The sequence below is a fragment of the Mchenga conophoros genome, linkage group LG2, assembly GCF_057382185.1.
Source record: "Mchenga conophoros isolate Kocher_MC1m ecotype Shallow Benthic linkage group LG2, M_conophoros_male_GT1.1, whole genome shotgun sequence".
In the NCBI taxonomy this organism is placed as follows: Eukaryota; Metazoa; Chordata; class Actinopteri; order Cichliformes; family Cichlidae; genus Mchenga; species Mchenga conophoros.
Window position 1 is genome coordinate 7,307,251 of NC_140527.1, and position 27,850 is coordinate 7,335,100.

At 39.7% G+C, this 27,850-nt stretch overlaps 1 protein-coding gene across 12 annotated transcripts in view; it reads right to left on the reverse strand.

Annotated features, from left to right (window-relative positions):
- LOC146581621 (LIM and calponin homology domains-containing protein 1-like) overlaps nucleotides 1-27,850 on the reverse strand; it is a 91,435-nt gene that overhangs the window by 23,228 nt on the left and 40,357 nt on the right. For 10 of the 12 annotated variants that reach the window (XM_085285119.1, XM_085285097.1, XM_085285111.1 and 7 more), the window contains exons 3-8: nucleotides 27,620-27,689; nucleotides 21,034-21,140; nucleotides 11,917-11,947; nucleotides 8,688-8,798; nucleotides 7,100-7,298; nucleotides 748-1,006 (exon numbers count right to left, since the gene is read on the reverse strand). In XM_085285119.1, coding sequence (XP_085141245.1) covers nucleotides 748-1,006; nucleotides 7,100-7,298; nucleotides 8,688-8,798; nucleotides 11,917-11,947; nucleotides 21,034-21,140; nucleotides 27,620-27,689 — 777 coding nt within the window. Of the gene's footprint in view, nucleotides 1-747; nucleotides 1,007-7,099; nucleotides 7,299-8,687; nucleotides 8,799-10,883; nucleotides 11,192-11,916; nucleotides 11,948-21,033; nucleotides 21,141-21,807; nucleotides 22,123-27,619; nucleotides 27,690-27,850 lie in introns of those variants that run through there. The other 2 variants (XM_085285171.1, XM_085285178.1) reach the window with 2 other exon arrangements.

Genomic DNA, 27,850 nt, shown 5'->3' on the forward strand with positions numbered 1-27,850 from the left:
AAATCTGCATGGTGTCATGCCAGACTATTTCAAAAAGACCTTTTGTTTTAAATCTGCTTCAGACATTTGCTTCAGTCAGAATTAGAGCCAATGAAAACCCACATCTGGCCTCTATTAGCCACTCACATCTGTACAATACTAGAAAAATAATCAAAAGCTGAGAGGTTTTATTACAGACATATGCAATTTGACATAACACCTAATCTTGCCAATTACTGTTAAAAAAAACTCAAACAAACAAACCCCCCCTAAACATCACTCACACACAAAACATTTTAAAACATTGAAAAATCTCCAACAGCTGATTTGTTTTATCAGTTCTGTATTAAAGTAATTACTTTAAATTATTTCATGGTCTACATCCATATCTACTAATCTCAGCCATCATCTTCAGGCTTATTAACAGGATTTCTGGGCAGTCAAACTTCTTCCATCCGCACCCTGAACTGTGCGCTTTCAGCCAGAACTTTTTAAACAAGCTTTAAAAGGGTTTATCTGCACCAATCAGTGTCAAGCCACAGTGGTGTAACATGTACCCCTGATAATCTGTTCATTAAGCTATTAAACTTCTTTGTTTCTTATTTTGGATTGTGCCCAACTTAACAACAATTGTATATATCGACACACAAACAACAGACACCTTTTAGTATTCCATACATATAATATTATATGATATTTTCAGTTAGGCTAAACTAAATGCCTTTTTGATAGCCAAGTCACAAGAGCACTCTCTAGTGTTACACCTACCTAAGAGGTCTGTCACCCCCTACAGGTGAAGTGGCGGTACTCCAGCTCTTGCGTCCTCCCTCCTCTTTGTCGTTGCTCTTTTTGCGTAGTGGCGTTGGCAGATATCCACTCTGGTTGCTCTTGTTGGGCAGGTACTGGTTAAAGGGTACGGCGGTTCGTGGCTCGCTGACAGACGTCCGTCGTGCCAACATGTCATCCTTACGAACGTCTGGCATCTTCCGGTGAGGAGCGCCGTCAGACTCCGAGTCGCTGCCACGGCCTAATGAGACGAACAGAAGTGTTCACTGGCACCAGAGGACACATTTTTCATCAAAATTGTATTTTTTAACCCATATGGAAGAAACAGACTATACTACATGTTATATATGCACTGTGTGTCTTTAGAGACTACACAGCGATGTCTCTCAAAAAGTATTTTGCATGAGAAAAACATAACCACTTTTTTTGCATTGGTCATGGTATGATGCTGTACATCTTGATATGATATGACAGAAACACTGATTAAAAGTTCTGAAATTAAGCAAAATGGCAGGAACAATGCTACCTGCTAATACTGATTTCCTTTACCTCAATGCTAAGAAAAAATAAGCTAAAAACAACAAAACTCAAAGTGTGATAGAAGTAATCAGAAACTCAGATATACTCTACAAAGCACCCAGTTCTCAGCCCATTTACACTTGTGACAAATCATGTAAACACAAGTATGTGTTATATTAAAGCCCCTTTTCAATCGCAATGTGTTCAAAAAACGATAAAAAACGACTTCATTTTAAGTATCCTACACAGCAAGAAAACTGTATCTTGCTGAGTCATTGCAAGAGAGAGACAGAGGGAGAACAAGAGGGAGACATAAGAGATTAAACCCAAAAATAAGATCAGAGGAAAAACTGTTGATTGAGGAGTCTCGTGGCAGAAAGCCCAGATTTATTTCTTTAAACCTTCATATACGCATAACAAAATTACAGTGGTCTAATAGTGTTATTAGACCACTGTGCATTCTTGCCACAGAGCATAAATCAGATGCAAGCCCGTTTTTATGAAACAAAGCAGGTGACATAAATCATCACTAAATTTGCATTGTGCAGCTTGTGCTGACTAAATATTAGCACGCAGTTAGACACGGAGTAAATTCTTCCTGTGTGAATCAGATTTTAAACATAATGTTAGCTTTGTAATATCAGTGGTAACACCTGGCTTTGCAGAAGTTTATTGCTTAAGGACTTTCCCTACTTGGGGTCCTAAATTCCTCTGTGCGATGGCCCACTGTGATCCTCTAAAAACATATAGAAGAAAGAAATGAAACTCAGTCTCATTCAGCAGGTCACATGTTTATAGTTCCAGTGATTTACTGAAGATATACCAGTCACATCCACGATTACTTGGCAATGTTTTGCAAACCAAAGCCTAGATATGTTAAAACCCGCAGCAAACAGATAACTGCAGCCTTGCTTTATTCAAGGTCGCTAAAAATTCCTCTCAAAGATGTTCAGCACATGTGCTACTGTCCCCTCCCTTTGAGTGCATGTGTACTCAGACTATGACCTATAAATTTATGACTCAATGTATATATATTCAGAGTACAAACCAAGAATTTTAACCAGATCTAAGTCATAAAATCTTCCCTTAGTTTTGTGGACATACACGTGGAAGCAGCTGTCACATTTGAACTTGTGAAAAGCTTCTTTTTCTATCAAAAGGCTTTTTATGTGGTTTCAAAGATTGACAGATCAAGGTCCAAAAAAAGACTTCGAGAAATCTGCACTTCTAACAACGAAGGGTTCAATTATGGCTCTTAACCCATGCAATGGAAACATGAGGGACTCTGCCATCCAAGTCGATCCATCTTTAAGGAACAACATATGTTTTTTACAGGATGATGTGCTCCCTCTGCACACATGGTAATAGTGAAGCTTGAGAGAAAATGTATCATGGGTCAGGTCCATAGTGTACCAAGATTTTAGAAAAATATAGTGACATCAATAGTCATCATCATCATCATCTAGTTATACTGCATTACGAAAGAAAAAGTTACAAAGTGTAGTTCAATAATGATCGCAGTAACTGAAAAGTTGTAACGAATGTCCAAAACACCAAGTATGAAAAGACAAAATGTAAGAACAATGTGAGAAATAATTAATTCAACAATGTGTTGCTAACTACAAATACGTAGCATTTATTATAACTGTACAATGCAAAAAGAAAAACTGGAAGAAATAACACAAATGTACTACTATTAATACCAATAGTAGTAAATAAGTAACTAATACGTAGTATGTATTATTTCCAGTGCATGGAAGCACATCAGTTGCTGATGAAAGTGCATCATCATTAAGACATCCAATGAATGTGAACAAACGTCAGCTTTGTTATATTCATCTGTGAGTCCGCTATTGTCTGAGTGACTTTTATCATCAGATGGTGAGTGCGAGTGTCCATGCGGGTGTCTGTGCACATGCTTGTTTTTCTGACCACTCGAATGTGATCAGAAACACTGACCACATACACCGTACACTGCTGAGACTTTACATTATAATGCACCAACTATCCAGACATCCGAGGCACAAGCCTTCAAGGGAACTTCAAAGAAGAACAACAGGAATGACTACTGAGCTGCCGGGTCCCCAGCTATACGTGTCCGTACAAGCGTTAGTTACACTCTACATTTTAGTTTACAAAATTAACAGTTGTTGCCTTTATATAAGATCATTTTCACTTCTATGCAAACTAAAATGAAAACAAATTAAAAAAAGATTCCAAGTTTGAATACAGACAATATCATTCTTACAATCGTAAACTGTTTATGTGGCAGTACGAGAAAAAAAGCTATGCTTTCAGTTTATGATGATTTTTCATTGATTATGTATGAAGCCAGGAGTCTGAAAACATATAGTTTTCAGACACTTTGGAGAGATATTTTCTACAAGACCTTTAAAACTATCTCAATTACATCATTCAATCATTCTTTCAAACGGCTTTTGACTGGCAGTGGGCGCTGCCCTGTAAACAGAGAAGGTGAGAAGGACAATTTTACTATAGAAGCCCACAAAAGTGCCTCATTTATCCAAACCGTATCCATCTCCACACATAGCCCAAACAAAAGGGCATTGCCAATATTGAATTTCTCGATTGAATCAAAGTTCCTAATTTCTGTCAGGGTGAAGTCAGTTTTCAGTGCTGAACAGAGAAAGGGCTTTGTCTAAAGGTCAGGGCAGGGAAAACCTGCTGGAGTCAAGTTTGTATGGATGTTAACAAAAGGATTCTTTTTTAACCCAGGGGGCTAGATGTACTCAAAGCCCCCTGGGTTAAAAATATCTAGTTTGTACCTGTGGGTCTCATTTGATCACTGATATTTTGATAACCAGGAATAATAAATATCACAAGATTGTGATGTTAAATATGTAGCTTTTGAAAGCATGTATGCATCACAAAGTGCTTCTGAAATAAAATAAACTTATCAAAACTTAAAAGGAAATTCCACCACAGGTAGCGGTATGCTAAACTTCAATCTGCCTCCTCAGTTCATCAGCTATCAACTCTCTTCGTTCTTTTCAATCTTTGGATGATATGTAGGTGTCAGCAGGTTGACAGTGTGACTAATCAGCTGTGAGTTACATGTGTCGGTGGAAAAATTGATTAGGTAATGCTTCTGTAGTATAAACAAGAGAGGTTGAAAGAATGTTTGTGGCAGCTTTTTTCGAGGCTATTTTTAAGAAAACAGAGCCCATTTATTCCATCAAGTTTCTTTTTGCGTAATAGTGGAATACCCTTGAAAAGCTAATTTTGGGTCACTGCCGGAAAAACTTGAGTTATTGTCAGATTTGGGGGTTGTCAGGCTGGTGTTGCTTATTGTATGTTTAATTCCCACTTCAAGCATGAAGAGAACGTAGCAGTTTCTTTTTAGGGCTCTATTAAAAGTATATAGTGACTTGTGGGACACCCTGTATAGCGATATCTTGCCTACCTTTATTAGCAAACATGAGTAGACAGACAACAACAATAAACATTTGCCTGGTTTTCTTAACTCTTTCAAGCTGCATGTGCATGTGTGTGCATGTGGTTAACAAGATCGCTAATAAAAGGTTTTCTACCCGCCTGGCACCCCACCAAGCCTACACAGTCCATATTTTTTAATAGACAAAATGACAGCAGGCAGTGCAACCTACGTTAAACTTGAAAAAAAGGTTTAAAAAAAAATAAAGAGAAACATGGTAAGGGGTCAACTTTCAGTAGACTGGCTAAAACTTGTTCATTGGCCCATATTTAGGATGTTTTGGATACCATCATCCTAGCACTTTTTTAAAAAAAATAGCGAATATTGCTTCTACAACCAAAAATGAAAGCTACTTATCTACAACAATAAAGTAAACACTTAAAAAAAACCAAAAAAAAAAAAAACCCACAGGATACATTGCGGATTTTTCCTTAAAGCACTATAGTTTGACTGTTGATGACAACAAGGGACAACAGTTTCCTTTTGCACTTCCCTCAAAACAAAAACATAATCAGACAGGATGCTTTTCCTCAGTTTTTCCCACATTCAGCACAGCAATGACAAGTACATTACACTGTGTGACGAACGCAGTAATCTTTTTTATAGTCTACCATTAAAATTTTATACCTTCAAATCCGCAAACAGTCTAGCAATTAGCAGCTTTCAATGAAAGCATGTGGCCAGTTTGGCATTATAAAATACTCATGTGAGACCAAAATGTATTTTTAACTCAATTTCTGACATCAGCCCAAAGCCACTTCAAAGGTTTTGCAGCTTATGCTGGTCTTGCAAGTGCCATGCTACCATGTCGGATGTCTTAAACTGCACATATACAGTAGTAAGCATTTTTCGTAATAAACAACAAAGCAATGTAAACACGTTGAGGGAAATCTAGAGACAAAGACAGAAATTAATGTGACAAATTTAAAAGTATACATATTTAATCTCTATTTGATGCCTTCCAAATAATTACAAAGACCATATTTTTACATATATACATACATTATATGTAACAATATCTTCTGTTCTCAAAACCAAGAGCTGTTAGTTTCATAATCCTTGACATACCAGTCAAGTGTCAGATCAAAACCACTGAAAGCTCCTTCATGAAACCACAACTCTTCCTCTTCTTTGTCTCACATACTGTATAGAGATAGGTCATACCTTCCTTAGTCTTTGGTGCTGTCACTCATCTGAGTGCACATTTAAAGAAACGCATCAAAAAGCCGTAACTAAGGACAAAAGGTTCAAACATCAAGCACAGAGATACTTTTGTGCAGATGTCAATGGTATGAGGAATGGTACAAACACCTTAAGACTGCGAGCTGGGACAAGTATGATAGCTGAGACTATTTTCATTCATACTAGATTTAATTAGATAAGCAACAGAGTTAATAAAGAAATAGAGTTATAAAATAAATCTACTGCATTGTGCATTTTTAGGGGAATTAAGGACTAAGATTTCATAGAGCTTTCCCTGAATAAGCAGGGTTTAAGTGTTTCACTGTTTAAACTACAGCTTAAAGTCTCCCTGCTTACTTCTTCATAAGGACAGGCTCTAATTTGTACTGTAACAAGAAGTACTTTTCAAAATTTCTAAACAAAAAGAAAGGACAAAACAGAAGCTGTGTGGCTGTTGCTGCCTTGCCAACTTCATCTTTTCATAAATTTTGAATTTTCCCTTCCAAAAAGATGAATAAATGAAATGCCTTTGGTTTTACATCACCTGCTTGTTGGAGCATATGTTAATATTACATAACTGAAATGTGTTTGAAACCAAACCAAATGTGGACAGATTTGTTATTGAAACTAGACTCTAGGATGTTTTCTGACACTGCAGATTGACGTCAGATAAGGTGAAGAACACAGAGAGCTTTAATACGGTGCGATTGTAGCCCTTGGTCTAAGAGAGGTAACAGACACTGGAACTGAGCCCAGCCACTACTGAATTCCTTTTACAATGTACATTACCATGGCTTAAATATAACAAGAGCCATAAATTGACTTCAAAACAGTACAGAGATTATTCATGTTATTCTCTCAAACAGCCTTTGACTTGAACTGGGCGTTGTCCTGCAAAAACACAGCCAGAACAACAAGCCTTCATACAGTAGCATTCAAAGCACAATAAACCTCATTTATCTATATGTTGCATCTGTGCACCTTGCCCAACCTGCACAAAGACTTACTTCTCACTCACAGGAAAAACAGCTATAGCTAAAACAACACAATGGCTACTGAACATATTTAACCTGCAAATTGTGATTTAAAGGGTGGCCATTGTAACCAGTCTTTCACAGTCAACTAAAACTAGCAGTTCAGTGTGAATCGAAGAGTGTATAGACTACATTTTTTTCCTACCATCACTGCTGCCGCGGGCGACCAGGACGTCTGGTGACGGGGTTTGTCTTGAGCGTGATCCGAAGGAGTCCAGGCTGTCGAATGAATCCTCGCGCCCGTGGCGTGGCGGAGAGAGAGAGTCGCTGCGCTCAGAGTCCCAGCAGTCAATGTAGCCACTGTCCCGGATGCTGCGTTTAGGGCTCTCTGCCTCTTCTGTCTCCTGAGAATGCATACACACATTTTACAAAATGCATGAGCACAAAAAAAAGAGTGATAACAAATGGTGGAGAGTAATGAAAGTAATCAAACACCCTAAAATGAATTAGGAATTTTCGCTGCATATTCCATAAGTCGTCACTGAAGTCCCCCAAACTTGTGTTGTTTGGCCTTTGTGTCCACTACAGCTGTCATGCTGCAAGTCTCCACTCTGCCCACATCTATTTTTCCAATAACCTCTCTCTTCTTCTACCTACATCACTCTTCATCATTTTCTCTTCACCTTAGTGACCCCTCCCTTTCTCTGTCCACAGCTTTAATGTGTTGTTGCAGCTAATGGAAGGTGGGGAAAGGCCTTTCCTGTCTACCAAAAGACTTCCTGCCCATGACCCCTCTACCATCTGTTATGCAACTCCCAAACTCTCCTAAATGTCTTTGTTATGCTTATAAAACAGGCTCTACAGCAGCAGAAGTCATGTGTGATTTGTTTCTTTCACTTTTACACAATTTAAACCAATATATTATAACTTATATACCACTATACCAGTTAAGTAAGAAAATATGCATCTCCCTCGTAACTCACCCTTTAAAACAAGCACTTAAACTAAGTTTTTTACAAAAAGTAAATAAGAGCGCAGCTGAGCTCACATTTACCTGCTTAGTGCTTTTCAATCATCAGTTTTGGTAAGGTCCAGCTTCCATTTAGTAACTGTTGGAAGTGTGGCGGGAAGTGAATAGTCACTCTGGAATTTCATGCACCTGCACATGATGAGCTTTCCTTCATTTTATCAAAGTTTTTTTTGCTTTGTGGAATTATGGCTTTGTGTTGTCCGTCTGCAACGTGTGAACATCTGGGAAAGTATTTTTGCTGAATTGGCAGCAATTTCCCAGTTTTACAGAATAGCAAAAGGACGTCACATAGTGGAATAAATTGCACAGAACTGACATCATGGCTACGAATGACGGTCACAGAGGGTGTATGCATGTATGTGTCTTGAGGGTTTGCCATTTCTAACTTTTCTCCTTTTTCTTGGGTCATTAAAAAGGTAAAAGGTAGGTTAAATTCAATTTTCTTGACTGGAACTCGGGTGAAAGGTGTTTTCTCAGAAATGTTAGTACAGCGAACAAACACACATTTTCTGAATCTCAGTTCCAAAATAAGTGATTCTGCAGAAGCTGTGTGTCATGCCTCAGGTCACTTTGGCTGTAGAAATGAATTACTGCAGGGATCAAATATTTAATATAGCATATGGTCTCCCTACCTATTACACTTGATAGCTCTGGTTACTAAGAGAGACATAATGGGGGGGAAAAGCAAGTGCTGACTATATTATCCATGTACTTGAGATTTCCATTATATTTTTATCGCTGGCATAAACATGAGCTATCCAACCTTTCGCATCTGTGACAGCAGGCCCTCAAACTCTTTCAGGTCCAACGTGGGCCCGTTGTAGGATGTACAGCTATTGGCAGCACGACCCAACCAGTAGATAGTAATTAAAACCTGAAGAAAAGAAGAAATGCAGACAAAAATCATGAAAAAATATCAGCTGATCTTTCCAATAAAAGAAAAGCATGAAACAAATTAACCTTTTAAAACTAAAGAGCTACTTGATCACATTTCAATACCAACTCAAAGCACTCTGTCTTAATTCCAGTCGGCCTTACATCACCTTAAACAAATTGTACAGTCCAACAATATTAAACTTATTAATTTAGAAAAATAACATTAAAAATTAGTTTTCAAATCCTAATCGTCACTAGCAGAGAAAAAGCAGTCTGGGCAGCAGCCTCACAGGCCACTGGCATCCCAAGTCTTCAAAATGATAACCTGGATTCACACTGTTCATTAGCCTGTCAACTCAAAATATGCTACACGGGTGTATCTCTGGTATGTTCATGCAGCAAAGCAGTCAAATAGCTATAAATAATATTGGATGCATTGAAGGAAAAAGAAAAAAACAAAGAAAAAACTACAACAAAACACCCACTCTCTTGCTTTCACTTTTCCCTTTTTTGTAAAACAGTGCCAGCTAGTTTCCTGGTAATTGCAGCCCAGCCTCTTCCAAAGAAGTGATAAGTTAGCAAACGCAGCTGGAAGAAACACAACAACACTGAGGCACTGTTCAGACACCGAAACTGGTCACAGGCACTTCTCTTGCTGACATATAGCCACCTTTCTGTGGTCACAGTGATTTATAATTGCCTGTTAGCTAGCTTAGTGCTGAGTATATCAGTTACCCGGTCATTCTTAACTCTCTGAAACACATTAACAGCAGCTGAATGAGCAGCTGAAAGAGCCTCTACTTTTGTTTTGGCACCACTGGTTGTAACAAATGCCCCAACGTAACTGACTGTGGTTGAGGAACCAACGAACTGAAGTTCTTTTGTCAGCTAAATGTCTAAAATGTAAAATTTACACACCGACTCCAGCCAAAGGGAAATCACACAGAGCTGCACCTTTAACACTGTTGGCAAAGAGCTCCCAGCTATATTTACTGTGTCCATGTCAACGAGCTGTCCACAGGGAGCGCTTTGATAAGAAAGCTCAGCAAGGCTTAATGTGTTTATTTCAGTCATACTGTCAGTGTAAACAACTTCTGCCATTCAAGCGCAGTTGGAGGGAGTGCAAAAGAACCAGTCTGCTGATCAGAATAAGCACAAAGCTAAATGAGACCTTTTATGTGAAGCTGTGTTGGACGATGAAGATAAGTTAAACTTTTAGCCTTATTAAAGGGTGAAACATGATTGAGCTGCAACTGGGGACAGTTCCATCGATCAATCATTGACTCTAACTATTATACAATTTTAGTTTCATAAGCCATATTTTCAGAACCACATGAGATTTTTTATCTAATATCCTGACACTACAGAGGTGAAGCTGTGACAACACAGCTGCTGAGGTTTAGCTTCATTAGCTGCATACTGCAGCTCTCTCAGCAGCAGAATATGGAGTTTCTGTGTCACCACAATAGCAGATTCATGCCAACTCCCACTGGAACTGGGTCAGCACCAAATGTGTTTCACTTGCTTACTATTGTGCTGTAAACACACCCTTATCAATCCCAAACTCCACAATCACATTCCAAAACTCTGTCTGTATGATTTACACATGCAGCACTAAACCAACCAATACTTAACGAAGAGCATTCTTAAAGAATTTCAAAGGCAAACTTTAAGTACATGTCAGCGGAGTTTCGACAGTCAGGAATGAAAATAAACGACGTGACAGCAGAATAATGCATAGCGTCACACATGCTTTGCCTTGTCAATTTCAGCAGCTGCCTGTCAGTGCACACGTGGACAGACCTGTCAAGTTCCACTGGAAACCAACATTCACCTTTTTGGTTCATGTGCAAACACACTTAAAGTCACACACTGCAGGGTCATGAACGAAGCCAAAATTCCACCTATTATGTCAGGACCTCAGCACTATCCAGTGCATGCAGACATGCATACAGATACAGATTTTGTTTTGTTACCTCACAGTCATCACTATGCATAATCAGGCCTTCTTCTTCACACCTTTACCTGCTAAATAACAGTCTCATGAACACAGCAGATTCAGCAGTATCTTATCCAGGCATACCTCTTTTAAAAATGATAACGTCCCATCTGCTGTTTGCTAAACAACACCTTTGTCATCACATCAGCAAATTCCTCTCGATGCAGTTTCGTCACCACTCAATATTTGATGTGTTGCAGAGACAGCTGCTGTCAAATCCTAGTCCTTAGTCCTGAATCTACAGAACATCACAGCAGAAGGTTCCTTGCAAAAGTGTTGGCTGCTGGGAATATGTTAGCCATTTGCCACCGCTGCAAATGCTGGAGTCCCCCATGTTTAGTCAGCTAAATGAGCTAACAGGCCTGACCAGTGCTGCAGTTCGACACTTTAACTTGTACAGTGCACAGCAGCATCACAGAGAGAGGAGGGGAGGACAGAGACATAGCGAGAGAGAGAGAGAGCGCGAGTAGAACTGCTTTGACTGCAGAGTAGGCAGGGCCAGCATTGTGTGTTCTACTTCTTAAAGCGGCATTATTAGAAAAAGGATAGGAAGGTGCTGATTTGAGCAGACAGTGACTATAACGGGCTTCTAAATAATTAAAAGGCTGTAAGAGAGGCAAGAATAAAGACGCCTGAAATCAATCTAGACTCACAGAATATGTAGAAATAGTTGACTTCGAAGGTGCAAGAAAACACTAAGCAAAAAATATGAAAAACCAACATACCATCTAAAACAAACAAAGTAAGATGCATGAACAGATGCACATAAACAGGGTAAAGTGGAAAGGTAATAAAGGATAATACAGACAGAATAGAAACTAGATATTTAACACCATTTCATAGTAAGAGTTGTGTCAAGGTACTTTATGTAAAGGTAAATGCCCCACAATATAGAGAAAGAACCCCAGTGATCCAGGCCCAGGGACAAGAACGTAGAAAAGAGGAACAACTTTTTAACAGGAAAACACAGAGGTGGATCACGGATTAGTAAGAGCCATTGAAATCATGGATAGTGAAAGCAAAAAGAGAAACACAGCACCAGAATAACACTTTCTTTCCAAACATGTATTTAGCACACAAACAAATTATCCCACTGTAACCTGACAGTATCACTTACATTCTTGAGCTTTCGACTGCCGTCACTTCCCCTGGAGAATGAAACACAGAGAGAGACAGACAGAGGAGGTAGTGAGACTTCTGGTTCTATTCAGTGAAGTGCCTTACATAAAGATAACAGCAGACAACTTCAAGATGTGCCATCTCCCACATATCTATGTGAAACAGCAGAAAAAACTAAACTTTGTGAAATATAAGAATCTGCAGTGACTGTAGCCCACGCACAGAAAGCTAACATTTTGGCAAAACCTTTCATTAACAGTCTTAGCAACTGAATAACTGCTGAAATAGAAAGGAAAGAAACACTGAAATTAAAATGGTAAGTCCAGAATTCACAAAGAGAAATACTTTTGTAGTAGATAGAAGAGACACGTGCTATAGTGGTAGCCTAGTGAGTTGACTGCCAACTGATCTCTGGGAGGTGGAGCGTCTCTAAGAGAACACCACAGCGGAGGCCACTTAGCACCACAGACGCTGCCAAAATGAAATGATGTGAATCTTGCGGATTACCACGTGAGCTATAAATGGGAAGTGGAATGAAGCAATTGTAAACCTGACTAAAATGCACTCATGTTGTAGAAATACAAATTTCTAGGCTGAGAGGTGAAAAACAAAGACAGAGAAAACAAAGGCTAAAACACAGACGCATACAAGTGTGAGACTTTGTTTTCTTAAATAGTCTCAATCACATAAAATCCACAATCTGCCTTTTCTTAAGCTGTGAAAGACACGTGAAGCCTGATGAATGGCAAAATAAAAATAAAAATCTAACAATGGATAAAATATTTTTTTTCTTTTTGATAACAAAAAGAAAAAAAAAGGCAACAAAAACATTTAAAGTATTCTTAAACTAGAGTTGATTGCAATTATGTCCTGCCACAATCTTTGTATCTGGATCAGCGCAGCATGAGAGGATCACAGGATCAATAAATTGTTAAAATTGATACTTGATTAAACATTAGCGACTTGGGAAAAGCCAGAATAGTTATTATATCTTAGTATCAAGGTCAATAAAAATAACTAATGTATATCATACCAGCATAAGGTCATTTCACAACATTTTACTTTTTTTTAAAAAAAATATCTTTATGGACAATGTATAAAAGGTCAACTTAAAAACAATTAATTATGGGAAACTCATATTTAGCTTAAATGTTACAGTTTTTTAAAATTAAGAATAATAACCTTTAATTTGGAAAAAAAAGCATAATGGATGGGAGGGATACCAGGAAACTATGTATAGCCAAGAGGTGAACACGAATTAGACTGGAATTATCTTTTGCTGGGCTGCTTATAGGCAAATGTAGAGGAGGTCAACCAGAGATGCTTGCGCACTTTTTCTTTTCATGTAGCACACTTGTTTTCATCTACAGTACATTTCCCAAGACTCCAAAGACTGCTGAACCAACCCATTTGTTTGATGTATAAATGCACACAGCAGTTTTATTTTTTTATTTGGTGCCTTCGTAAACATCTTTACGAAGGCTCTCAGCTTAACATGTCCTTATTATTATTTTTTTTTTTTTATATATATATATATATATATATATATATATATATATATATATATAGATAGCAGCTGGATAGCGTAGTGGTTAAACTACACGCCTTTGGAACAGAGGATCGCAAGTTCGATTCCTGCCTGGGGCGTCTGTATCCAGTAAGGGTCCTAAGGCTAGACCCCCTATGCTAAGCAAGCCTACCGCAGACATGAGCGAGACAGATAAATATGAAGGCATGCCGGCTCGGACGTCGCCCGGATCAACAAGGTCCGCGTCAGGTGTTGAGGAACCAGGGCACCCTGACGAAAAGTGGGCTACTGGAACAAGAAGGCATCGGTGGGCAAGGGACGAAAACAGGGCGTTGTTGGAATGCTACTACGCAAGTAACCCCGGCGGAAGGGGCTACATGAATAGGATGAGGGACCTATGGATTCTTCGATACCCAACATCCACAATGACGGCGAAACAACTAGTAGCTCAGTGTTCCAACATTCGAAAGAAGGGACTGCTCTCACAGCTAGAGATTGACGAGGTACAACACAAATGCTACGGCAAGGAGGAGTCAGGACGCCAGGTCAGGGGGGAGATATCATCACCCCCACCCGAGATTGGGTACATAGCCCCAAGTGCGATAGGAGAAGGATCGTTGAGTGCGAGAGGAACTGACCTGAAAAATAGGATCATGGCCAAGCTTGAAACCTGGATCCCCCGTAGCCGGTTACCAAGATTACGTGAAGTACCCTCAGAAGGTCTGCTAGATGATGTTAATGCAGCACTACGGGCAATACCTACAACCACGATTACCGACACTAACAAGCTGATCTACAATACGGCAGCAGTGATCAGTGAGATGCTTGGCTACAAGTTGAACAGCCACAAGGGGCAGTACCCTCCATGGAGAAGGAGGCTAGAGGGCAAGATCAAAGTAGCACGGAGGGAGGTTAGCCAACTAACGGAGTTGCAGAAAGGTGCGACAAATAAGGTGCCTAAGAAATACAGCAAGCTGTCCATACCTGAGGCCTTGGAAACTGCCAAGCAAAGACTCACAGCCTTGGCCAGCCGCTTGAGGAGGTACACCAGAGAGATAGAAGGCAGGAGAATAAACCAGCTGTTCTCCACAGAACCAGCAAAGGTGTACTCTCAGTGGCAAGGGAACAATAAGAGAACAGCACCACCAAGGCTGGAGACGGAGCAATACTGGAAGAGCATATGGGAGAAGGATGCAACCCATAACGGCAATGCTCAGTGGCTAGTGGATCTGAGGGCAGACCACAGCGACCTCCCTGAACAGGGTCCAGTAACCATCACAGTGGCAGATATCCAAGAAAGGGTCTCCAGTATGAAGAGTTGGACAGCACCAGGGCCCGACATGGTTCACGCCTACTGGCTGAAGAAGCTGACTGCACTCCACGAGCGTCTGGCAGCACAAATGAACCAGCTGCTAGTTAACGAGGGACACCCGGAATGGCTAACTGAAGGCCGGACGGTCCTGATCCCCAAGGACCCCAAGAAGGGACCGGTCCCCTCCAACTACCGACCAATAACCTGCCTCAGTACTACATGGAAGCTCCTGTCAGGCATCATATCGGCTAAGATGAACAGGCACATGGGTCAATACATGAGCGGGACCCAGAAAGGAATTGGCAAGAATACCAGAGGTGCAAAACACCAGCTACTGGTAGACAGAACAATCAGCCGAGACTGCAAGACCAGACTGACCAACCTGTGCACTGCCTGGATTGATTACAAGAAGGCCTATGACTCAATGCCCCACAGCTGGATACTGGAATGCCTAGAATTGTACAAGATCAATGGGACCCTAAGAGCCTTCATCAGGAACTCAATGGGGATGTGGCGTACAACACTAGAGGCCAACTCCAAGCCCATAGCACAAGTTACCATCAAGTGCGGGATCTACCAAGGAGATGCTCTGTCCCCACTGCTGTTCTGCATAGGCCTGAACCCCCTCAGTGAGATCATTAACAAGACTGGCTACGGATACCGACTACGGAACGGAGCAGTTGTCAGCCACCTCCTGTACATGGATGACATCAAGCTGTATGCCAAGAGTGAACGAGACATCGATTCACTGATCCACACTACCAGGCTATACAGCAATGACATTGGAATGTCGTTCGGACTGGAGAAGTGTAGTCGGATGGTAACAAAGAGAGGGAAGGTAGTCAGAACTGAGGGGATTGAACTACCAGAAGGCAACATTGCAGACATAGAGGACAGTTACAAGTACCTGGGGATCCCGCAGGCAAATGGGAACCATGAAGAGGCCGCTAGAAAGGCTGCAACCACCAAGTACCTGCAGAGGGTCAGGCAAGTCCTGAGGAGTCAGCTGAATGGTAAGAACAAGATCCGGGCCATCAACACATACGCCCTGCCCGTGATCAGGTACCCTGCTGGGGTAATAGGCTGGCCAAAGGAGGAGATAGAAGCCACTGACATAAAGACAAGAAAGCTCCTGACCATGCATGGAGGGTTTCACCCCAAGTCCAGCACCCTGAGGCTGTACGCTAAGCGGAAGGAAGGGGGCCGGGGACTGGTGAGTGTCAGCACCACAGTCCAGGATGAGACAAGGAACATCCAAGAATACATTGGGAAGATGGCCCCAACTGACCGAGTGCTCAGTGAATACCTCAGGCAGCAGAAACCCAAGAAAGAGGAGGGAGACGAGGAACCATCATGGAAGGACAGGCCCCTGCACGGTATGTACCACCGGCAGATAGAGGAGGTGGCTGATATCCAGAAATCCTACCAGTGGCTGGACAAAGCTGGACTGAAAGACAGCACAGAGGCACTAATCATGGCAGCACAAGAACAAGCTCTGAGTACAAGATCCATAGAGGCTGGGGTCTATCACACCAGGCAAGACCCCAGGTGCAGGCTGTGTAAAGATGCCCCAGAGACAATCCAGCACATAACAGCAGGGTGCAAGATGCTAGCAGGCAAGGCATACATGGAACGCCATAACCAAGTGGCCGGCATAGTGTACAGGAACATCTGTGCCGAGTATAACCTAGAAGTCCCGAGGTCAAAATGGGAGATGCCCCCAAGGGTGGTGGAGAATGACCGAGCTAAGATCCTGTGGGACTTCCAGATACAGACGGACAAAATGGTGGTGGCTAACCAACCGGACATAGTGGTGGTAGACAAACAGAAGAAGACGGCCGTAGTGATCGATGTAGCGGTTCCGAATGACAGCAATATCAGGAAGAAGGAACACGAGAAGCTGGAGAAATACCAAGGGCTCAGAGAAGAGCTCGAGAGGATGTGGAGGGTGAAGGTAACGGTGGTCCCCGTGGTAATCGGAGCACTAGGTGCGGTGACTCCCAAGCTAGGCGAGTGGCTCCAGCAGATCCCGGGAATAACATCGGAGATCTCTGTCCAGAAGAGCGCAGTCCTGGGAACAGCTAAGATACTGCGCAGGACCCTCAAGCTCCCAGGCCTCTGGTAGAGGACCCGAGCTTGAAGGATAAACCGCCCGCAGGGGCGTGCTGGGTGTTTTTATATATATATATATATATATATATATATATATATATATATATATATATATATATATATATATATATATATATATATATATATATATATATATATATATATATATATATATATATATATATATATATATACACACACACACATACATACACTATGCCGGCCACTTGGTTATGGCGTTCCATGTATGCCTTGCCTGCTAGCATCTTGCACCCTGCTGTTATGTGCTGGATAGTCTCTGGGGCATCTTTACACAGCCTGCACCTGGGGTCTTGCCTGGTGTGATAGACCCCAGCCTCTATGGATCTTGTACTCAGAGCTTGTTCTTGTGCTGCCATGATTAGTGCCTCTGTGCTGTCTTTCAGTCCAGCTTTGTCCAGCCACTGGTAGGATTTCTGGATATCAGCCACCTCCTCTATCTGCCGGTGGTACATACCGTGCAGGGGCCTGTCCTTCCATGATGGTTCCTCATCTCCCTCCTCTTTCTTGGGTTTCTGCTGCCTGAGGTATTCACTGAGCACTCGGTCAGTTGGGGCCATCTTCCCAATGTATTCTTGGATGTTCCTTGTCTCATCCTGGACTGTGGTGCTGACACTCACCAGTCCCCGGCCCCCTTCCTTCCGCTTAGCGTACAGCCTCAGGGTGCTGGACTTGGGGTGAAACCCTTCATGCATGGTAAGGAGCTTTCTTGTCTTTATGTCAGTGGCTTCTATCTCCTCCTTTGGCCAGCCTATTACCCCAGCAGGGTACCTGATCACGGGCAGGGCGTATGTGTTGATGGCCCGGATCTTGTTCTTACCATTCAGCTGACTCCTCAGGACTTGCCTGACCCTCTGCAGGTACTTGGTGGTTGCAGCCTTTCTAGCGGCCTCTTCATGGTTCCCATTCGCCTGCGGGATCCCCAGGTACTTGTAACTGTCCTCTATGTCTGCAATGTTGCCTTCTGGTAGTTCAATCCCCTCAGTTCTGACTACCTTCCCTCTCTTTGTTACCATCCGACTACACTTCTCCAGTCCGAACGACATTCCAATGTCATTGCTGTATAGCCTGGTAGTGTGGATCAGTGAATCGATGTCTCGTTCACTCTTGGCATACAGCTTGATGTCATCCATGTACAGGAGGTGGCTGACAACTGCTCCGTGTGTGTGTGTGTGTGTGTATGTATATATATATAGATGGATAGATGGATAGATGGATAGATGGATAGATGGATAGATGGATAGATGGATAGATGGATAGATGGATAGATGGATAGATGGATAGATGGATAGATAGATAGATAGATAGTACTTCCAGGGATTCAAAGAGAAAAGATAAACAAGGACACGAAATAGCTTATCTTGTACTTATATACAGGATTTTCTTATGTGGGGATTTCAATGTTACAGGTACAGAACACAACTATTTTATGCCATAATTCACACAACACATCCTGAGACTCTGCTTAACTTAGGCCAACTCATTCAACATGCAAGTGACACTCAAAGTTGGGCTTTGAATGGCAGCAGGTACATGAGAAACAAATAAAGGTGGAGAAGGTGAAATGAGCTTGAGAGCATGAACAGCAACCCCTCCCTCATCATCCTCTCATTCTGTCAGTTGACTAAATAAACATGGAGACAAGTACCTTTTCTCTGCTGTTAGCTAGTAAGTTCACAATCAAAGGACAAATACACATTCCACAAGGTATTAGATCATATTAAGAGGCCCAAGCTAATGTAAACAGCTCTCATATTCTTACATTTTTTTCCTGCATGTTTGTCTTTGTCGTTTAAATGACAAAATGTATTTAATGTAAAGGCTAAAAACAGATAAACTAGTAATGATATTGCTGCTTATTCTTTTCTCTTACATATGTCAAATGTATATTAAGCATGGGTATATACAGTAGTTTAATATCAAATTTGTAAAAACTGATATAAAGTAACTTATGGCTGAAAACAAACATTTGAAAAAGCCTTTACAAATTGGCTAGCTAGTTATTTCTGAAAAAATTCTCTCACGTGATTAGATTTTATAATCTGGCTTTGAAAGTCATAATTTATTATTTACACTATATTTTTTTGTTAAACATAACTACCAAGACATTTCCCTCTATTAGCTCTATGTTATGTGATGATAGTAACATTATTCTTTCTGCTTATGAGTTAATGTTTATTTATTTTTGATGAAAGCTTTAAATGGTTTCCATAATTACTGCCAGTGGCATTAACTTAGCCATAATCAGTATATTTATGGATAATGCAACTGAGGTAAAGATTTAACCTGTGTTTTATATTTTACAGCATTTCAAAATTTTCTGTGAAATCCACTAGACTGCTGAACAGAAACACAGCTGTCATCTCCTCTCATCTCCACTACCTGGCAAACCATTGCTTATCCTGGAAAATGAGCCATGACCATCAACAGGAACAGTAGATATTCTATTCCTCAGCTCACAGTGCACTACAATCTGTTTGTCTGAGCCCTAGCTGTCCAAAGTTTTCTAGAAGAGTAAAGGTGTAGGAAATAACCTTCTATATGTGAGAGAGTTACATAAGCACCAGATGAAGTGCAGGGCTACTTGAACAATGAAAGCAAAGTTCAATTTTAACATGTCAATAGAAGCAATGGTGTATTGAGTAAATATGAATCCAGATTGCATCATTTTTAATATACTACTGCCTGCATGTTTTTGGAGATGCTATTAAACAATCAATGACAGAAAGAGAAAAAAAATCACCCTGTGGCATATTAGGTACAGGCTCACTATGAATGCTAATGAGTCGCCCAACTTAATTGTGTTGTTACCCAAGGCTCTATCCTGGGCCCCTGTTCTTTGTTTCGATATATACCTACATTTTTCTTTTTTACCACATCACTCAAAACCAGTTGTAAACAGTGTTATGAAAATGACACAATTATATGTCCCTCTTCATCTAACAATCTTGATTGGCAATATTAGATCTTTCTTACATTAGCTAAATTATTATACTTGTAGATATGTGCACATGCTGAATCAAGAATAAATAAACAGAGACGCAAACAAAATAGAGATGCATTGCCCCATCTCCAAAAGCACCTTTAAAACCCTTCTGTGAATGAAACCTTGGTAATACACAGCCAGCAGACAGTGCATGCCAAAGACAGTGAAACACCCACATATTCACACAAACACATATACAGTATGAAAAGCTAGATGCAGTTGGCTTTGTTACCAAGCAACAAAGTAGGAGTCATGGTTCAGTGTGTGATGCACACCCTTGTGTTTTATTTGGACAGAGACCAATTGTGTCTCACAGATATGTCATTGTTGCTTCACTGGCACAGGCTCATGCAAACTTCCATTGACTCCCGTCTACTTATTTGTGTTTCAGTGAACTGCTTGATTGTCTGATGCAGAGAATGACAGACGGGTTACTGACAAAGTGAGACAAAGAAATGCACAACCAGTGTTTGAGACAAGCAGGCTAAAAGTGTTCACCATCACCATCTAGTGATATAGAGCATTTCCAACAAAGAATTTTAGGAAATACAGTTTTTTTTGTCTTTTTTGTTTGAAAATTTAAACCTCAATTTAAATGTGATAAGAATAATTTAAAAAGTTTAAACATCTGTCCTATAACAACAGAGAAAAATATCTCCAAAGGTAAATGTGGAGATATTTACCTTCTGAAGCAGAGAAACATTTAGGAAAATTCCATTCACCAAAGCTTCACTTTACTATGAAAGAACAGCACCCTCACTATTTTGTAGAGAGATAAAAGTTAGAGTCTTGTGTAAATAAATGTCAAAGCTATAAATAATTTAAAGCTCACATTAGTAAGTTTTATTTTAAAACTGTCACCTTTAGTTAGTGCCACAGTAACAGTGTTAACAGAGCGCAAAAAACAGTAAATTCTAAGACATTCACAAACTAAGCAAACTGATTAAAATTCATCAACTAACTTTTAGGCTCTTTTTTGTCATCCATGTATCTATGTTTTACCATCTGGAAAGCATCACATTAGACTTTTCTACATACAGTATATATGGTCAAATCTACACAGTCAACTCTGCAGGACTCGACTTGTTCAAATGGTAGATATTATCTGTGGAACATAACTCAAGTGGTCGAGTCTTACTTGGCCGTGGGGCGTGTTGATGTGTCCTGCAGGTCTCCAGGGTCAAAGAGCTGGGAGCCCTTCAGTCCTAACTCCTCACAGCCACGCAAAAACACACTGAGGTTGTCCTGTAGAGCGAAAGCACAATTTCATTGGGATAAATACTAGGAGACAGAAAGAAAAGCTACATCAGATAAACCATGCAAGACCTCAACTAATATACACTTTCTATTATAATTACAGAATTGTATTATTCTATTATTCTATTCTAAATGCAAACTCTGCAAGAAGGACCATATCATTTAACATGAATATACACTGAACTACTCGAAACATGCGAGTCACACAGGTGAGACAGATCACTTATTGACTTAAACATTTAAATCAACATGTTGCCTGGCTCATTATTTCATCAAATCAAAGTTCATCTAAAAAATAAAGGGAATGAATATACAAACCAATATTAACTGCTAAAAGTGATTCTGTTGACACAGTTCTAGCCCTTCTGAGTATGTCTACTTCATTTATTTTCATTGGCGTAGTAATCTTCCCCCCCCACCCCAATTTTATATTTTCTTTTCGATTAAATAGACTGAACTCCTGGTAGAAACATCTTTGCACACTAACAGCTAAAGAGAGAAAATGTCAACATTCTCTTAAATTATCCCACATGAACCATGTCCCACAAACATTTCCAAGGTCTCTGTCAGCCAAACAAACTGAAATGACCAGATACTTTCTTTCCTGCACAGAAACACACACAAACAAGGAGTCTCGCCATAAAAATCAGGATACCTGCTCAACAGAAATGTGACACCATCAGGTTTTGTGCCCAGCTTTCGTACATCTCATCTCTCAGATTACTCCAGCTTTCGCTCTTGACGGGTTCCTCTGTTCAAATATTTCCTGCTTCTTGTTTATCGGCTTCTTCTCGAATCCTTCCTTCCTTCTCTCCTCAATGTTTTATTCTGCCCATCGTCTTAGTCCTTCTCCCTCACTCTCCTTTGCTCTCTGACAAACTCTTTGTTGGACGCAACCTGAGCCAGGCTCTCCTCTCCAGTTCCCAGGTTCTCCCGCTCTCTTTGTTTCTATGTCTCTCAGTCTTTCAGAGGGCCACAACCTAAACTCTTTTCTCCCTTTCTCTCTCTCAGGGTGTCACCATTTCCTCTCCACCCCAATTGTCCCAAACACAGTCTCTCCCTCTCACATGCCAAACACAAGCACACTGTGCTTGTATACATGCGCTTGCACAAAATGCTGCTTTAAATAAACTCTTTTTGGAATATTCAGACACATAAAACTTGGAGTGTTATTTATATGTACACACTACCAAGTATAAAATAAAATAAAAAAACCTGGTTAAAGCATGGGTACAATGACAAACATGCACACTTGTTCTCACGATCCTTTTCCAACTGTAGCAAACTACCCCTCCAAATCCACCCTGCACCTTCCTGTGTTTTTGGGACAGTGCCATCTCTGCTCTCCTGGTGAGGCAACCCCACCCAAAGATATACACACTTATGCTAGGATATCTCTCTAACAGGACCAGCAAGGTCTTTTTGAGAAATTTTACTTCTGAAATGACACACCTGCCACAGGATTAAGCTGATCATGGTCATATTAAACTTCAAAACAAAGGGTTTTCACATCAGCTGCATTCGATTAATACTAGTATTTATTTTCCAGATAGTAGAAATGAGTTAACACTTGGAACAAGGAATCCTCCAACTCACAAAGGAGGAGGATTAGAATTTTTGTGAAACATACTCTAAGAATATGATCATCATACTGATGTAACACAGGGAAGGCAACATGGTTTGTTTTTCCCACACAAAAACTTGGATCAAATAATATCTTTAAGCAGACATAATGAGTCTACTTTGAGCTGTTGCCTAACATCTGAAATTGCAGAAAGTTGAATATGAGACCAAATACAATACAGATTTAAAGAAAAAAAAAGAACTAAGAAGCATACATAGATATGATTAATTATCACCTTTACAATAATTAACAACGACAAACATTGTAATATCCTTTGCTAGATTTAGATATGATAAACTGAGCTGAATAAACAATGATTGCATTATCCAACTCAAGTAAATCACAAGATAAACTGTTGCATAGACACAAAAAGCTTTGCAAACAAAGGAAGTGTACAACTACTTGACTAGATGTTGCTGTGCTTGCAAGTTGGCAGCATAGAAAGTGGCTAAAATAATTATCAACATTTTACCCATGTACTTTCAGGTTGACAGTTGGTTCTGCAATGTTTTTATAAAGCTGCAGCCAGAGCAGAGAGCTCACTTGCTCACAAACAAGATGGAAAAAAGACAGCTCAGAAAAATCACAGCAGTTATGCATTATTTTTGTAGGCTGTATCACCCTAACCTGCTGAATGACCCTTTGACTAGAGGAATGCATAATCACATTTTTCACAGGTGTGTGTTAACCTATAAGCAAAGATAATGGCTGCTGCAAGCACTGCTTATGGTACTCCCACTTGGCAAGTAAACTGTAGATTTGTGACTTCAATGTTGTGCATAACACAAAGTAACACACATTTCTGCTGCAGGTGAAATGTTTTGGTTACAGAATAATGTAATTAATGATTTAACTTGGTTGGTAAATATAGACACATACATACACAGTATTTCTATAAACCGTGGCTCATCTTGTCAATAATCTATCTATAGTCCATCCATCTATAGTCAGGGGCGGCAGGGGATATGGTAGTGTGAAAGAGGAACTTAATCTTGTTTCCAATTAAGCAGTTTCATCCCACATTTTCTCTGTTTAGTTCTAATATCATGTAGTCTGGAACCAGAATAAATAACAATAACAAAAGGGGATTTATCTGGCTCATTTGTTAGCAACTAACATGATAGATAAAGGGGTAATTTAGTGGGTATTTGGAAAGAGTGTGTGTGTGCGTTTTTAAGGAAGGGAGTATAACTTTGTTCTGATATGCAGGTCCTTGCCACAGGAAACTGGGTGTCTACCACAAAGAAATGACTGACAGCTGAATGTGTTTGGAGGAGGACTTGATGTCTGGAGGTAGACTCAGAAATAAAGCCCCTGTCCACTCTGTCCATTCTCAAAATTTCAGCATTGTGGTGAAATTAGCATGAATTAGAATGGAATGTAAATTAATTTTACAAACATCAGAACATATGTTCTTTAGCTAACACATTGGTCACATATTCCGAGACGTAAAGGTCAAATTAGTTTTATATGTTTGGATTTCTTCAGACTTAACCTTCACTGGAATTTGATTAATGTCCTAATTAGAACAACAACTTTCTCAGGGAAGCAGGTCAGAGTTTAAGGCCTGATGTTGGACAATTGTTTTTGTCCCTTTCAAGAAAAACACTGCAAAAGACTTGGTAAGCCACCCACAGATCACCTCAGATATCCAAATATGAAATGGATTTTTCAGAGCTATCAGTCATATAAATTATTCTAACGGTGCAAAGTTTAATATGGCTCAATTTTTACTGCAGTGGTGAATCAGGTTTACAGATATTCTAATGACAACAGGATAATTTTGCTTCAAACTGAAAAAAAGAAAGTCTTCAACTTGATCAAGATTAAATTTTGAGTTGACAGCAAACACTTTTATATTTTTTTCAAAAATGAGTCATAGAATTTTTAAAATTGATATGCAAAATATGTAAAGTTCAAATTGGAAGGCATTTATGTAACATACCAGTGTTTATTATTAAAAATAATATAAAACACTTGATCTAATAAATGTCATGTCTAATGAAACATCTATTCAAGCAGATTAATTACTACTATTCATATTAATTAATTACCACTACTCGTCTTGCCAGGAGATCACCGTTGCATGTCTATTAACACACTATAAGACATGAGCATGCCAGTCAACCCAGAGATGCCTGGGATAAGAATCTGCCACAACCAGCGAACACTGACCTATACAGCTCGACCTGCCAAAACACTGAGGTAGCTGCTGTGATTATAAAACAGCCTAAACTCCACAGAGACTCGTTTTCGCATTAGCCCCCAAACAGGAAGAGGAAGGGGGAGTAGGCTATGTTTTATTACGATGGTCCAGATAACAGCAGTCCCCTTGTTTATGTATTTCTCACCTCACTAATCAAAGCCAAGAGGAAGAAAAATCCCTGCAAGGCCACAGGAACTTAAAAGCTATGAAACGTTGTAAGTATAACGAGTCACTTTATTCAGAACATCCAGCCGCTTTTTTTGTTTTCTTGTTTCAACTTTTATTATATATTATCCTCTAGCTACTAGTATAAACAGGCAGTCAATGGGTTACTGATTGTCCCTTTGAGCTAATTAGTAATGGTTGTGCTGTGTTTTTTGACCTTTAAGTGTCTACACCTGAGGCTAATTAGATTTCTTTTTATTTATAACTTTGGGACATGGAGTAGCCACTAGTGGACACAGTGATGCAACAGTTCTAGCTATAGCATCACCATGCCACCAGAGATACACTATGTGGACAAAAGTAATGGGCAACACCTCTTTAGCTGTTTGTACAAACAGTCTCAATTAGAGCCTGCTATTGAAACTCCTTCTTCTAAGTATTCCACAATAAACTACGAGTTATGTTATTGCAAAGTGGAAGAAATCTTCAGATTACAGATTGTGGTTTATATCATCAAAAAGGCGTCAAATAAGCTTAAAAATGCTCATTTATAATATCCCTTGTGTTACAGCTTTGTTTCCTGTTCACTGTTGAGAAAAATAAGACAGGAAATGAAAAGTAAAAACTCCATCATCAGATACTGTTGCTTTGATGCTCAGCAGAAAAGCATCTTTGGACCCTGAAAAAAAACAACCATGAGCTGAGTGGATAAAATATATCTACTCTGCTGAAGTAATGCAACAATGATCCAAGTACAAAGGTTTGAAAAGTCTATTACTTTATGGTAGAAAACAAAGTAATTAATTATCCAACGCTCTTTAAAAGTCAGAGCACTCAATGGCGGCTATTAGTGGCACAGTGAGACAAGAGTAGCCATTCTGCCCAGACCACGGCCTCCATCCCTCATCTGTGATGTTGTGATCTAAATAATTACATATTTTTTGTTGCTGAAGTACCAGAACTTCTGCTCTAAACTGCTATCATCGACAATCATCACATTTAATTCAGAAATTCCATTTTATTAAGGAAACATTCTGCCAGAGTAGTTTTCTTTGCTAAAACACATCAGTGTAAAGTACAGTTAAATAACTGATGATGCAAAGCTTTCACAATGACACAAAACAGGGCAAAGCATCAGTTGTTTTCTTATCAATACAAGAATAGACTGCCTATTTCTTAAATACAGTGATATTTGCCAAAGGATCAAAATAAGTCATGCATTTTCAGAATGACTAATAAAATATAGTTTTAATTGTCACTTTTTTAAAACTTTTACTTCTTGGTGTTCTATGTTTACAAAAAAGGTGTTAAATTAAACGTGAATATGAAAAAAATTACAAAGACAGCCTGAAGTTATACACTGACAAGCTATTCATGAAGAGAAGAGAGATGGAAGTACATGCTATCAACTTTCACTATGACTATGTTTACATGCGAGTGCTGGTCCTGAAAGGCCACTTCATCCAGATTAAGGTCTAAGGTCGTTATGAAAGAACTCTACTGTATTGCACTGTACTCAGCTGGAAAGTATCAGTGTCCGGATCAACTTCAATTCACAGAATCTCATTCAAAGCAAGACCCAAACTTGGGATTCTTCAGTAAAACCACAGACAACAATGAACAACTTCCATGTGAGGTTTTGGGAGCAGGAATAGGTTTCTATCATCTACATCTTTGAAAAATCCTTTTGGTTTTGATGCACCTCACCAATAATAATGTTGAGGCAGTAAATGACTTTGGGACATATAAAATCCTCAAGTGGATTTTTTGTGTTCCTGCAGTGATCCAGTATATTTCATAGCCAAGGGCTCTCAAGATTATCTGGTTCACTGCAGAACTGTACAATAAGTAAGCTTTTAAGTGCTGAGTGTTACACGCGACTGCTAATGCACACTTTGCCTGTTGTGCACCACAGCAACAAACATAATCACCATCTTAATACAAACCAAAGAAACAGCTTAATGTAACATAAACGTCATCTAATTCACATCCATAACTTTAGGATACTGAATTCTACTACTACTGCTACTCAGCAACTTTTGAAAAGCAGACTTAACAACACGTTTTTCCCTGAGAGATTGTATCAGCTCACCCAAATTCCACAATGACACAACAGTACTTGGGGTGATGAATGGAAGAAAAGCCATTTTCTTACAAGCTGTTATTTTACGGAAAATGTGTTTCATATCTTTACTTTAATCAGCAAAGTGGGTGGCAGAGTGTTTAGTGGTAACTGTGGCCTACCCCAGCTTCCTCTTGAAACATATGGAAAAAAGTGATGTATGAATGTATAATTAAATGTGGCCTGTAGTCTAAAGACTTTGAATATGACAGCAAGTTTTGATATTAGACAGCTTTGAATCATAGTATGACAGTGTGACAATGAAAGAAAAAGGAGCAAACTATAAAATGGTCTTCAGTTTTGGTTAAAATGCTGTAAAGCAGTCTAAAGAATGATTCCAAAACACTTACTAGGCCAGCAATCGGTGTTGGAAGTCTATTGATTTTCTTCACCAGTCCAGGTCTAATTGAGCTCAGCAACCTGACAAAAGACGCATAAAAAAGAAGAGTTGTGGCTTTAAAACTTCTTTTACTGACATGTTGACTTCAATACTTCAAAGCATGCATTTCAAAGATGAAACGTCGCTAGAGCAGAATGAAATAACTGCAGGCAAAATACATGAATAGGTTTAAACTGTGGGT